The sequence below is a fragment of the Glycine max genome, chromosome 12, assembly GCF_000004515.6.
Source record: "Glycine max cultivar Williams 82 chromosome 12, Glycine_max_v4.0, whole genome shotgun sequence".
NCBI lineage: Eukaryota > Viridiplantae > Streptophyta > Magnoliopsida > Fabales > Fabaceae > Glycine > Glycine max.
In genome coordinates, this window is record NC_038248.2 from 40,727,623 (window position 1) to 40,743,031 (window position 15,409).

Sequence of the window (15,409 nt, forward strand, 5' to 3'; positions counted from 1 at the left end):
GATATATATAAAGCACCATACAAATTTAACAGCTAGATGGATATTCTTAGAACAATCTCTGCATAACCAAGCTTATAAAAGCCACGCCACTTGCTAAATTATATTTTTTAAGATATCAGATGCTTAACATGAGATATACTCAGCATCGCTGCAGAAAGAAAAGAAAGCCTGATTGTATATATAATTCCCTCAACATAGAAGGTTTTGCACTGTTGAGTGGCTTTTGCAGATTCATTTTTGTCTTTTATTAATCATAAAGATTGTTCGACAGTAGTGTGATGAGATACTTGTTGAAGCTAGATTGTACAGTCAACGAGACCTTGGTTGCTCTGATGAAAAATACTATATATTCTAATCACGTAAGGTATAATTTGTTGTTGATCATCCATAATAAAGATTTAGCAGCGTTAGTTTTTAGTCACTAGAAATTGTAAAATATTAAGAATTTAATTATTAAATAATAATAAATAAATAATAACAACAGTATACCCGGTGAATATTTTACACCGACAAACATATGACTGTACCATAAATCTAGGATAAGTAAATGCCGGACTTTATTTCAGAGTGAACTTTTACAATTAAAATCCAAAGTCCAAACCATAATATATGCAAGTTTTTGTCCTTTTAGCAAAAATATGGCAAGATCTCACAAGAAAATATATAATTGATGTACTGCATAAAAGAAAACTACCGAAACATTGATCAAAATACATTACGAGAATTTGAGGCACTTGATTAAATATCCCAAACAAATTACATTATTCCCATACGGTAGCGTGCACCATCACTTCTTGTTAAAATTAAACATATATATATAACATGCATGAACAATTTATTTCACAACTTTCTAGTAGAACACATCTTCAAGAAATTGACCAAAGCATTTATGAAGGCACACTTCGACAAAATAAAACCACTGTCTCCGCCAATGAGGATTGATCCAAAGGATTATCACCAACACTATTTGTACCATGACATAGCATGAAGCAAAACTCCAACAGAAAGCAGTGAAATCAATTGCAGTGTCATTTTCCTCTCCATCATGCAATGCAGTACTTGGTGGTGGCAGCGTTGTTAGACTGCCTCTATTACTGTTATTCCAAGTAAGATATGGATTTCCTTTGTAGTTGTCCTCATCAAAATTAGCAAACTGTCCCTTATCAGGTGCTTTGCCTGACAAATTGTTGTAGGAAACATCGAAGGTAGATAAAAAGTTCAAGTCCTGTAACTGAATAGGGATTTGTCCACTCAAGTTGTTATTTGAAAGATCTAAGCTCTCTATGTTTTTTAGCTTCTGGAAGCTCTCTGGAATCAATCCATGTAGATGGTTATGAGATAAGTTGAGTGAATGGAGGTAATGCAAATCTCCTATTTGGTGTGGAATCTCTCCTGTCAATTGATTAGATGACAAATCTAATCCTGACATCATTTGAAATTTGTCACTTTTGAATGAAAGATATAAATTTTTTGTTGTGAGTTGCATTTCTGCAACATCAGGTCTAGGGCTAAATGGTTTAAGCCTATCAAGACTATACAAGGGTATAGTAAAATTTCCAAATGACATGCTACTGAAGCAAGGAGGTATAGAGCCAGTGAAGTTATTTCGCGAAAGGTCCAAGATATTGATTTGCTCTAGTTGGCATACCTGACTGGAAAGTTGGCCTTGCAACTGATTACCTGCCAATAAAAGAAATCTTAAAGACCAAAGCTTATATATGCTATCTGGAATAGTTCCAATAAACTTGTTGTCACTAAAATCTATGGCCGTTGGTCGGGAGTAGTTGCTTATTAATGCTTCAGGTATCGTGCCGGTAAGACTGTTTCCCTGCAAGAACAAGTACGCTGGCATTTCGAAGCAAGAGGGTATTGTACCAGAGAATTTATTGTGAGATAGGTCTAACATAACAAGATTATGTTGGCACCATTCATCTGTTATTGCACCTTCAAAGTTGTTCCTTGATGCGGTTAAGGTGACAAGTCTAAGCTTTCTGATCACACTCAGCAGTGTTCCATTGAGTTGGTTGCTATCCATCATCAATGTTTTTAATGAGAAGCATCCGTCAAGAATATGATTAGGTACATTGCCAGAAAAATTATTATTCCCCATATACAATCCCTGCAAGCTTGACATCTCTCCAATTGAAGCTGGAATATGCCCATCAAAGTTATTGTTTGAGACATCAAAATTCACTAAATGAGGGAAAAAGGATCCAATGTTATCGGGGAGCTTGCCTTGCATCTGGTTGTTTGATAAGGACAAGGTTTTTATTTTGTCCATGTGATGATTTAGATCAAAGGGTAGTTCAAAAGGTCCACTGAAAGAATTATGAAATAAATCCACTTCTTCTAAATTTGAGTTGTTCACAAGCAACCAGCTGGGAAATTTACCAACTAGGTTGTTACCCGATAAATCAATATCTCTCAAGCTACTTTGATTTGAAAGGAAAGTTGGAATTACTTTTGTGGGTAAGTTTAACTTGCAAGAGGTAATTGCTAGTTGCTCCAACTGAAATGGTGCGATCCAAGGCGGATTTTCAGTGTCAACTTTCATATTGCCAATTAGCAAACTCTTGAGCCTTGAATGGTTGCTAAAAATGCTTAATGAGAATATGCCCTCAAATTCATTGAAAGATATGCAAAGATTCTCGATAGAGACAAGGTGCCCAATAAAAGGTGCCGGGTTCCCACTTAAGAAGTTAAAGCAGAGATCAAGAGAGTGAAGTGATGTCAAATTGCCAAGGCATGGATCCAAAGTTCCTATGAGATTATTATATGACAGTCCTGCCTCTCGAAGTTGCTTCATTTTACATAAACCTAGATTCAAAATAATGAAAAGAAACAACCAATGAATTGAGGCTCCTTAATGCATAAATAAACTAGATTTGGAGTGTAGGAAGTAAAAAAAAAAAACATATAGATAATAGATAAGTAGGGATGGAAATGAGCCGAGCCTCTAAGGGTCTTTGGCTCGGCCTATTTAAGGCTCGACTCGACTTGACATTTTTACTATAAAGATCAAATTCAAATTTTTTAAAAGTTTTTTTTAGATAATAAAATCAAAGTCAAACTATAAAAAAATTTGTTAAGTTTGACAAGTCGACTTGTTTAAGTAATAATAATAATAATAATAATAATAACTATTATTTAAATCATTTTTTCGACATTATGAATGACAGGATGAAGTGTTTAGAGAGTTTACTTGCATATGAAAAATTTTCAACAAAGAAAGACTCAAGTTAAAAGGATAATACAACCAGATTAATACTTCCAAAGAAAAGAATATTTTGTAAAGACATTTTCAGACAATTTAAATATTTTTATTTGGCTATATTAATATAAATCATCTCTCGTTCATATATTTTTTAATATTATGTTCTTTTTTTCATTGTCTTTTGATATACTTTGTGTTTTAACAACTTAAATTTAATATGATTTTGTTTATCAATTATTTTTGGATTTGTACATTATTTATACGATATTTTATAAGTTTTTTTTTTTAGTTAGTATTTTAGTAGATTTTAAAACAATTAATTGGTCAAAGGCGTCTTTAAGCAGACTTTTAAATAGGCTCATAGAACAAGTGAGACTTTTATATAAGTCGAACCAAACCCTTAAAAAAAAACCTATTACTGATAATGAGTCAAACTCAACTCAAACCGAGTTCAAACCTAATAAAGTTTAATTTGACTTGACTCATTTTCATCCCTATAGATAAGATAGTCGATTAAAAAAAAATAGACAAGGATAATATTAAAGATTTTTATACTTCCTCACCTTGATTAGGGAAATATCCGGTGATAGCTGAGTTACTTAGTCGAAGAACTTCCAGCTTGCTTAGATTAGCCAAAACTTCACCAGAATGAAAAGAGATATATTTAGAGACGTTATTAGCTTAATTATTGTGAACTCCTAATTCACACTTCAAATGCAGCAACCAAAGTAGAAGAACCACGTAAAATCCTGGTTAAAGTGTATTACAACTTGACTGTAAAATCCTGATGCTTTTTCTTCTAAATTATTAGTAAGCAAATACAAATTACAAACTTCTAACATCCTTCTCAACAAACATACACGAATCCATGTTAATTTCATAAATGATTCTATAACGAAATCATTAGATATATAACAGGAGCCAACAAAGCTATTCTTCTTAGTTATTCAACAATATTGTTCAAAAATAACTATTTATATGCACTAGAAATGAAATATATATCTAATAATAATAATAAAAGAAATGACATAAATATCTAAGGGAAACCAAGTAGGCAGAAAATACCGTTGTCATCAAGATCCCCTTTGATTGGATTAAATTCTAGGTTCAAAGATCTGAGAGAAGGAAAAGCAACTAAAGACTTGAATATTCCCTTGTCAAAATGATTGTCAGCTAAGTTGAGTGTCTTCAACTTCTTTAATACATAGAACTCGGTGCTGGAATGGATATCTGAAATCATTAATTAATTTATTACTTCTTTGTTTTGTTATAATTTTCGTATAAAAAAATTATTTTAAAATAATTATTATTTTAATTTTTTAATGTAATATTAATTATTTTTTTACTTATATCTTTTATAATATTAATACTGAACAATAAAATTTATAAATAAATTAATGATAAAATAAAATTAATTTTATAAAATTATTTTTTTATCCGTATAAATCAGTATAGGAAAAAAATTATTTTATCATGGAGGGAGTAATTAATAATAGTATCTATAAATTTAAAAGGAAAATGCTTACTAATTAATACTCCATCGTTCTTTTTTAATTGTTGGATTTTAAAAGATTTTTATTTCTATTTATTGATTATTTTAAAGATCAACATAGCATTAAATACTCTTTTTTGGCAATTATACTCTTACTTATTATTTAATATTTAATTAGTTTGCATATATGCATTAGTTGTAAAGTAAAAATAAAAAATCTCAACCATATTATTAAGAACAAGAAAATTTATTATATTTTTTTGTTTTTTACATAACAACCATAAAAGACAATAAAAAGGAATGGGGAGAGTATTAAAGAATAAAAAATAGAAAGTTTTTAATTAAAAAGTATAAAAAATAGAGAGTTTTATTAGAAAGTGTAATAATACAGTCTATTCTTTCAACCCAAAAAAAGTATTACAGTCTATTCATAATTTATATTGCAATCTTTTAATAAAAAAAAAATAATTTCTTTGCCTTATGACTTTTGAAACTGGATAAAATGCAGCTACAGCATATATCTGTCCGTATAAACCCCGTGTAAAATATGGATTTGTTTTTTTTTATTCAAAAAATTAGGGTTAGGATGGATTTGTATTGATTTATAAATCATTATTTGACGTCTGAAACATTTAATGACGTAGATAAAATTAATAATGAAGATGAAATTGTCAAGTTAAATAATTAAAAGGAAATTAAACTTACGTATATTAAAATTTAATTTGTGTAAATTATTTTTTTTACAGAATAATTTGAGTAAATTCTTAAATACACATATGCATTAAAATCATTCTAAAAAAAATATTAATTTCCATTTAAAACTTTTCAAACAAAAAAATTATTTTATAAATCAAATCATTTAATTTTTTGTGTGTAGAATGATAACACTGAGGACGTTCAAACTTAAGATGTAAAGTGAGTCGTTATAATCTATTATTCAAAGTGATTGAAAATAGCCACAAGAAAAATTGAATTTTTATTAGTGTAAAATTAATCAATTTATGTGTGGTTTTTTGCATGAGTCTCAATAAAAGTTATGCAGAAACAATATTGTGTTGTCAACTGACAGTGTCGAATTACACGGTGAATGTGAGCAAACAATCGAGGATCTTATGAAATTAATTATAATTAACAAGTATTGATTATAATTATGTCCTGTGAGAAATTCTGAAATTTTCTTACATTGGTTAAAATAATTTTTTAATCTGGTAATTGATACAAAGTTACGTACGTACCTTGAGTTGTGACAGAACTAACAAGATGATTCATACTCAAATCTAACACTTCCAAGTTTGGTAGAAGTGACAATTCTAAGAAGAAAAAGTAAAGCAAATCAGAATGTGCAAAACGAACTCACAAAAATGTGAAAAATATAATAAGTTATTTACAATCATACCTTTTATCGGAAAAGGTCTAGCTATAAAGTTACCGGCAAGACTTAAATTCTTGATGGATCGGAGAGCACCAACAAATTCCATTATGCTCTCGTTGAGATTATTGATACTGAGATCTAATGTCTTCAACTTTTTCAATGTTGACTTGTTTTTATAATCTGAAATATTACTTCAAATTTGAGTAAATGATAAATATACAATATTAATTTTTTACTTAAAGTAGTAAAAAAAAATTGTAGTAAACCATAATCTATAAATCTACTCACATTCTTCTAAAAAGTAAATAAATAAACTCACATTCTTTAAAATTGAGGAGATAAGATTAATAATTTTATCCTTTAAAATATAGAATATCATCTTCTATTTGTTTAGATCAAACTCATGAGATGAGGTGTTCTTCACTCTAAGGTGAGATCTTTACCATATACATCTCACATTAAAGACGGAATATCTTTTAAATGTAAAGTTCATAGGATTAAACATATGTTAGTAATCTAATAACAGCTCAATAACAAATGATTTGAGATACTTTTTTTTTCTTCATATGACTTATATTCTTCACGTGTCATTCAGATTGAATGATCCTATAAAATTATGTTGTTACTTTAACATGGTATAAGTAATATATATATAAGAAATATTTTTATTTTTCTCTGAAGAAATTTTTTATACTATCTTAAAATTTGGGTCTATATCTAATTCGACTTAAAAATTAACTTATGAAATAAGAATTTATATACATCATTCTTTTAATTATGTAAGATTCTACTTGTAATTGTTTTATGAAGACTCCATACTAATAATGGGCTCATCGTGACTTTAACAAATTAAATGGTGGTTTGGACTATGAGTGATACCCAAAAGTAGCATCATACACACATACATATGTACCTTCAGTTGCAAAGTGGCTGCCATTGCCGAGCATATTCATATGCAAATCCAACACTTCCAAGTTTGGTAAAAGTGATAATTCTTAGAATTGAAGGAAAAATAAAGCAAATTAGAATGTATAGAAATCTCCAAGTGTGAAACATATAATTACGTACATATATAATTGCATTCATACCTTTCAAAAAGGGTCCTCTGATAAAATTAGCAGCAAGAATTAAATTCTTGACAGATGGGAGAACGCCCACAAGTTCCATTATGCTCTCATTGAGATAATTGAAACTGAGATCTAAAGTCTCCAACTTCTTCAATGTTGACTTGCTGTTATCTGAAACTTTACTTCAATATTAACTTTAACCATTCATGTACAACATAAAATATAAAACATTAAAATCTTATATTCATTTAAAATTTTCAATTTAATCAACTGCTCTTCACACCTACTTCCATTCACATATAAAGGAAAAGCTATTAATTAAATTACTACTCTGTTGTGGCCAGCAAAATCGAGTAACTTTTATTTATTATTTGGGCCCACAAAATCAAGCCCAATGATATTTTAGCTTACCTTATACTACCTTCATTTTACATTGATTGACATTTATGATTTTATCATACAGATTAAGAATAATAGTAACTCCAAGACAATATTTCCTCATTCCTGTTATAATTACTGTAGATTATTTTACACACAAAAATTAATAAATGATTGAAAAAAATAAAAATTTTAATTTATAAAATTAAACTTATTTTTATTAATTTTTTAATTTTTTTGTTTATCATTTATAAGGGATATAAGTTAAAAAATTAATTAATATTATATCAAAAAAATTAAAATAACAGCTATTTAGAACTTATTTCTTCTTCTTACACAACAATTATTAAGGAATAGGGGAGTAATAATAATTATTATGGGTCAATTTTACTAAAATATTCTTACTCACTTTCTTAATTTCTATAAATACATTATTATGTATTTCAAGATAATAATATTTAATATTTATTTGTTAAAAAATAATACTCCTTATCTTTTTTATAAGAAAAAATATTTGTTTCTCATAATGATAAGAAACATAAACTCATTTTAAGATGCATTAATTGTTAAATTGTTTTTATCATTCATTTTGTAAAATCCATTATCAAGACACATTTATTGATCTATTAACAATACAAGTGATGCTTATTTATTGGTGAAAGTGTAGTGTCATTAAATGTTAATAACTACGTACAATTTAAAGTGTATTTTTAAGAATAAAAATAAAGTTTATGGTGAAGGTGTAGTGTCATTAAAGTGTATTTTTATTGATCTTGATAAATTAATTATTTAATTTTCATATAAAGGACCGAGAAAATCATATTTATTAAGATTTAAATTTAAAATAAAAGTTTTATTAAAACCAAAAGCAACAATGAATATGCATTTTTTTTAAGGTTAAAACGTCCATCAATTTGAAATGAAAGGAGTATTAGTATTACCCTTTGGGGATATAAAACAATTCTCATTAACCGATGCAATAACAATATCACCGTGGAGCAAGTGAACTATGACAAATTAAATGCCAATAAATGGTAGGGTGCGTGGTTGTCTCACCATCCCGAATCCACGTACGTTCATGTTCAGAACAAAATAAAAGTATTTTTTGTGTGAATCAACTAAAGAATTTATAACACATTTATCTGTTTTTTTTCTTCAACAAACTGAATCTGAGTCCTAATAAGTATTATTTGAATTTTTAAAATAATATTAATAATAAAATTATACCTTCCGTCCGAATGAATCCCAGCAAACAAGAGTTGGACAGACTGAGACTTGTCAATTTCCTGAAGGGTAGAAACAAGGACCAGTTTAAGAAACGGCTTGTGTGCTTTGAACAATATGGATATGGCCATGGAGGCATTTTTATGTTCGACGTATATGGTCCCATTTCACCAGGTGGATATACAAATGGTACCATTTCACTTTCAGCAATTGTATTTCCAAGATCTAGATGGATTACGTGACCAGAAGAGGAATCACATGTGACCCGTTCCCAATCACAACAATTGCTCTTAGCCTCATTCACCCACGAACGCAGCTTCAATGAGTCGTTGCCATGATAAGTAGCCTTGAAATCCAACAACGCAGCCTTCTCTTGTTGGAAGCAACCACTACTATTGCCTAACACATCACTCAAAACTATTGCTCCCAACAATACTGATACTAACCACTGTTTCTTCCTACACAACTCCATCTGGAATATTTACTTTAACACTTGTTGTACTTTTTTTACAATTTACAATGCCGTTTATCGGTCTATATATAGCTCTCTCGATCTCACCCTCTTTTTTTTTTTTTTTTAACTTTTTGTGCCATTGGAGTGCTATGGATACATATATTATTACCACTCAAATTATTGAATAAAATTATAGCCATATAAAGCCTAGAAAGACTCGTGAGAGGATGGAAATCTTCAGTTCCCAATTGCTGACCTCAAATAAAAAATGTGTCACCCCAATTAATTGTCTACATCACTTTAATTATCATTTAAGAAAAATAAATCCTGTGACGTTATTTGCTCTTCATGGATATTATTACATTAGTAAGTTACATTTCAATCTCTTTCTGATATATACCTCTTGAGGAAACTATCGAATTAGATTCTAAATTGATGGACTAGAGTGAACCACTTATCCATGCTATTATGTTCAAACAACTAGGCTGTCGCTGGTGAAGCTAGCAGACTGGCAATCTATTGACTTGCCCTTAGCTCAAGTTCACACACTTCACTATGAAACAATCTATTGTGAAAGCAACACCAAGGGATGCAGATGCCGTGGTGGTGGCAATTAGTACACAGGTCAACAAAAAGACAAAGTCGAAGACCAATAAAACGACAGAGTCGGAGACCAACGGAAACCAAACGAACGATCAACGTCAAAAACAAAATTATTGCTCTTAATATTAAAACGGTGTGCACAATTAATTGAGGTGGCATGATATTTTTGTGTTGGCACAAGCTTTAGAGACACATGATGTTCATCCCTCATGAGTTTGAGTCAAGTCAATTAAGGAATCAGACATTGCAAGACTCCCATATTTGAGTGCAATAGTAAAAGAGACCTTTCGCATGCACCCAGGTGTCCCACTTTTGCTACCTAGAAAAGCCAACATATATTGATGGATGTGGAGATCAATGACTACACCATCCCACAGGGTGCACAAATAGTGATTAATGAATGGGCCATTGGAAGGAACCCAAGCATATGGGAAAACCCTAATTCATTTTCACCTGAGAGGTTTTTGGGTTCAGAGATTGATGTTAAAGGTCGACATTTTCAACTAATTAACACCGTTTGGTGGCGGGCGACGAATATGCCCTGGTTTGCCACTAGCTATAAGGATGTTGCATTTGATGTTGGGATCATTAATCAATGGCTTTGATTGGAAATTTGAAAATGGTGTAAACCCAGATGTTGACATGGGTCAACCCATGCGAGCTGTTCCATTTAGAACAAACAATTAACATGTAGTAAATATTTTTTTTTTATAGCTACATTTATGCCGATAAAACCACACATGTACATTTATTAATTCTTGGATTCATACACTGAACAATTAGTTACGTAAGTTTGTTGTGTCTTTTCCTAAATATTGAGATATTATAGTATAGGCTGCATGCATCTTGTGCTGATTCATTATATCTCAACAAACAAAAAAATGTATTGTTTATTAGAATTGTATAAAAGCATGATAGTAATTAGTAGTAACGTCCATAAAATAGTCAAATTAAAATTCCCCCTTTCTAAACTTATCTAGTAATTCTCGAATCTTAGCTTCTTCTTCCTTTTTTTTTTGGAGCCTAATATTTGTTTCTTAGATCAAATTATACAGGAGATGCTATATATACTTAAGGATCATTATAAACTGTATCTAACGTCAACTATTATATATTCCTGCATCTTGTGATAAAAAAATACAGTATATATTAACCACAAGGTCATATCTGGCCCTTCCTAATAAACAACATGATGCCAAATGCTAGGCCTAACACAAGATATAGTGAACAAAACCAGGAAGCCCAAAAGGCAGATCTGATTGTCCCTGACAATATGGAATAAAATTGCACCTGCTGCATAATTCCTTATTATCTTGCACCCCATACTACGTTAAATGAATATAATTTTCCACACACCATGCCTACATAAACATCTTGTATTCGTTGTTGGCGCAAAATTCAGGTTAGACTTAGCTTTCTACCGGGCTTATTTGCAATTGATGCCTGAACAAAAGTCCCTAGGAACCATTAGTACAATCCATCACCAATTTTATTTTTTTATGAACTATTGGGTAAAAATGTGAAATTTAAGCATTTTTTATCAATAAATATTAATTATAAGTATTATTAGTTTTTGTTGATAAAAAAATTTGAACCCATAATCTCTTTTTTTTTCTTCTCCATTCATCACTAGATCAACCATCATGTGCATACATAAACCTACATTTGTTAGTTAGTCATTGTCACTATTGCAAATTCACTAATTCCACCATCTCAGCTACATCCTTCTTTTGCTTGCTGTGAATACCATTGCGTTCAATTAATATTTTTCCAAATAACCCAAGTTGCTTCGCCATTTCTTTTATTTTAATTTATTTATTTTAAGGATGTTATAATAGTTTAATATTTAATTATGAAAAGAGCAAACTTATTCCACTCTCCTGTATCTCACCTCTCGTGCATTCTCACGTACTAAATTGACAAAATATAAATGTCCTTTCTTCTTAGGCAACAACACATCTCCCAACTCACCAAAGTGAGTATGTCACATTTCTATATATAGCGCACTTAAACAGATAAAATCCCCCAATCTTCTGTTCTATCAAACAGCTCCCGTAAGTGTGTGGAACAAATATATACAGGTAGTAAGTAGAGTAGAATGCTAGAAAATAAATCTGGACAGGGCAATATTAGATACCTTTTAAAATCTCTTCTTAACCTACTAGCAAGTTGATCAGTGTTGGATCATATTTTTCTTTTCATATTGATCTTCTTTAGGAATGAGAGTGCATCACATTAATCCATAAAAGTTGGTTTAATAGATAAGGAATGAGCTTATACCCAAAAGGATATAAGTTTAATTTCCTCTATCAATATGAAGATCTGATTGATGAATAATTTATAAGTATTTTTCTATAAGTATTTTTTTGAGCGTTAAAACCTGCTCTAATCCTGATAAATCTTTAGGACTCAACTCACCTAACCTTTTTCCAATAAAAAAAAAAGTGAATCACATTTCATGGGAGCGCTTTCTTCATAGTTCAATACTATATCCATGAAATTGTTCATGACATTCTGCAGTAGCTCTAGCTCAATTAGGATGAAATTATGATAATGTTTTTAATCTTTAATGACATTATATGCCTATTATTTTAATGAAACATGTTTATGTGTTACAATACTTCATATATAAAAGATCCATGTCTATTGTTTAGTCACGAGCCCATAAAATGGCCAGATGGATCCTATCTTTAATTATTTGTCTCTCAATGGAATGAAATCTCTGATAAGTAATCTTCTTGCATAATTTGTTAAGGAAGCTTAGGAATATCCAAAGTAGAAATATATCTTCCTTTTCTCTTGAAGGAATTGTTGAATATATAGAAGGTCATATTAGTTTATATACGTCTTCTTCATAAGAAATGTATAAGTCTCTTTTATCTTTCCATAGATCATCTTAAACGCATTTTTAGAGCTTAAGGTGATTCCTTCATAATTCTCCCTTTTGTTTATGAAGTATCATTTTGAGTGTGTTACAATTTTGTTGTACTTCATGTTAGATTTCTTGTGCAACTCTTAGTATCATTATGAAGTTTCATTCTATAATGTCACTGGAGCAAAAGATGGTTCTTCTGACATGTAAATTATTCTGCACATGTTGCCTTTTCATGATTGCTTTATAATTGTTCTATATATCAAGAACAATATTCTTCTTGTTTTTTATATTGATTCCTTCACATGGCTAAGCCTTTCTTCTTCATGTAATGAGCTTAAGGAGTTCATCTCAGTAGCCTGGAATATTCTGAATTCTTATAAGACCTTTCTTGAGTTCACTTCAAAAGTTGTTCTTTACTGAACATGTCTTAATGCACTCGAGCAATCTCATTAGTAGACTTTTACTCAAAAAGTTTATGATTTGCCTTCAAAAGAATTGTTATAAATAAAATATAAAGGTTTTGGACTCAGTGGTTAAAATTCCATTTTTAACATATTGGTGATTTATGTAGCTATTTTCGCATGTCATATTATCATGCCATGAAACTAAAACATCATCATTTATGTCATTTGTTATGCACACCACATATCATCAAGATATTCTAAATTTTTAACAAAAGACACCAAAATTATTGGAACCATAAACGTATCGATCAAATATCTGACTTTTAAAATATTTTGATGATAACGAAGGATATTAACTCTGAAATTCTAATAAAATCTATTTTACAGAACAATTGTTTGAAGCCAAAAAGAGTCCATAAAACATATATACATCTCCCTCTATCCTTACTTAGAATTGTTGGTTATAATTCTATCCGTATTTACTCTTAACTAAAGACGTGAAAACCATATCAAAATTCAAACTTAAAATTACAATTTTCAATACTCTAATTCTTTATCACACACAGAGATAATAATTTTTAAAAAATACATGATTTATAATTTTTTTATCCGCAAGAATCAAAGACAAATATCAAAAAATTTATAACAAATTATACATTCTACTCAATCAAGACCTTTCAGTACATGATTTGTAGTGTTTTTTTATTTAGTGTGTGTTTGGGTAACCTTCAAAATCATGGTAGACTATGGTGAGGTGGGTCAATCTTAATTTTGACCAAATTTTGCATATTTGGATTGCATAACACCCCAGTTTTTTAAATATATTGATATTTATTATGTAACTTGAGTTTTTATAATTAATTGAATTAAGTAAATATATTGGGGTGAGATATTGGATTGAAATTGAGTTTTAATGATTAGTCATGTGGACCAGAAATTAATAGAATTTTTAGAAATTAAATAAATGAGATAAATGAGTTTTTGTTAATTAAAACAAGGATTTCATAGTATTAAAAAATAAATAGAGTAAAATAATATTTTAAAAAATAAAGTGATATTTTAATTGGTTATTTATTTAATAAAATAGTAAAATAATTTTTTATAAAATAAAGATAAATAAAATAAATGATAGGCTCGTAGTACCCTAACTATAAATAGAGATATAATAGGTCAGTTTTTACAATTACGATATGTCTCTAGACTCTTTTTTTTCTCTCAAATTTGTTTTTTCTTCTTCCTTTCTCAAATCTTCTCTTTTTCCCGCATACACTGAAATATGTTTCAGTAAAACTATGATTCTGGACTCGTTAACCATTGGATCGTCCTGAAACTTGGACACCACCTTAGGAACTCAATTTCTCACATTTTTATTGTTGAGATTTTCGAAATAATGTTTATAAAGAGATAAGTGTCTCTCGCACAGTGAAATTGAGGCTTCAATTCTTTTTCCTTCTCTCTAATGCTTGAAAATCCTAGCAAAGCAACCAGAGGAAAAACTTGAGAAATCTTAAGGAACCGTTAGAAATTCCGTTATTACTACCAGACTATACACGTGAGCCCTCTTAGAGGTAAGGGATGAGTTTATCGCAATTGGAGTTAGAATGAACATGTGTAGAGATCTTCAGAGGATCAATTTGAGATTAATTTTAGGGTGTTTTATGCGTTTTAATTTTGCTTGTACAATAATAACTACAAATTGCTCATGTTTGATGGGTCAATTGATGCTTTGATGTGAATTGGATGGTTTAATTGAGTGTTTGGCTTTGAATATTAGAAACCTAGAAATTTAGGAATTCTTGATTCTTTCATGTTTTCTTGAAATTAATTAAGGGGTTTTGTTCCCCATGATATGATAATGTGTTAGTGAGAAGGTGTGATGAGACATGTGTTGTGAACAAGTGTGGGATTAATACGTTCCTCAATGTGATTATACATGTTATTGTGAAGTATAAAGTGATGTCATTAAGTTATGAGTTATGAACTGTACAATCACACAATTGTAAGATCCTTTAAGGGCGACGAGTTAATGCACGATGAGTATTATGATGGGATCCATTGTGAGAACCCAACAAGTTGAATCACTTTGAGGCGCGACAGGTTAAAATAATTTTAAAAACAATTGAGTAGTTGTGTGTATTGCATAGTTCAAACTCCAATGGCACATATATGATTTTAAATGCTTGCTTTAAGGAGATGATTAGTCATATGAACATAACATATTAATATTATTATTGTATGATATGTATATGATGCATGAGGCTTGATAACATGATGTGTTTGGATTATGAAAGTGTGATGAACTATGTGTAAGTGACAAGTTGAGTAT

The 15,409-nt window shown here is 29.9% G+C and overlaps 1 protein-coding gene across 2 annotated transcripts; it reads right to left on the reverse strand.

The window, feature by feature from the left end:
* Nucleotides 1-734: 734 nt before the first annotated feature.
* On the reverse strand, nucleotides 735-9,360 carry LOC102667854 (receptor-like protein 56). Of its 2 annotated transcripts, none has more exons than XM_006592880.4 (8): nucleotides 8,751-9,360; nucleotides 7,167-7,322; nucleotides 6,992-7,072; nucleotides 6,103-6,258; nucleotides 5,942-6,016; nucleotides 4,280-4,444; nucleotides 3,778-3,852; nucleotides 735-2,817 (listed from the first exon to the last, which is right to left on the reverse strand). In XM_006592880.4, the coding sequence occupies exons 1-8, from the start codon at nucleotides 9,217-9,219 to the stop codon at nucleotides 851-853; spliced, it is 3,144 nt and encodes a 1,047-aa protein (XP_006592943.1). In that variant the 5' UTR covers nucleotides 9,220-9,360; the 3' UTR covers nucleotides 735-850. The 2 variants fall into 2 exon arrangements, with proteins under 2 accessions (XP_006592943.1, XP_006592944.1); XM_006592881.4 differs by having other exon boundaries at nucleotides 7,167-7,316; nucleotides 8,751-9,359.
* Nucleotides 9,361-15,409: the final 6,049 nt, after the last annotated feature.

Bases quoted from the DNA above. Each gene is read 5' to 3' on its own strand.
- LOC102667854 (XM_006592880.4), bottom strand. From the start codon at position 9,219: ATGGAGTTGTGTAGGAAGAAACAGTGGTTAGTATCAGTATTGTTGGGA. The intron at 3,853-4,279 runs GTATTTTCTGCC...ATTCTGGTGAAG, and splicing joins AGGGGATCTTGATGACAACG to TTTTGGCTAATCTAAGCAAG. The intron at 2,818-3,777 runs GTGAGGAAGTAT...TTTTGAATCTAG, and splicing joins CGGATATTTCCCTAATCAAG to GTTTATGTAAAATGAAGCAA.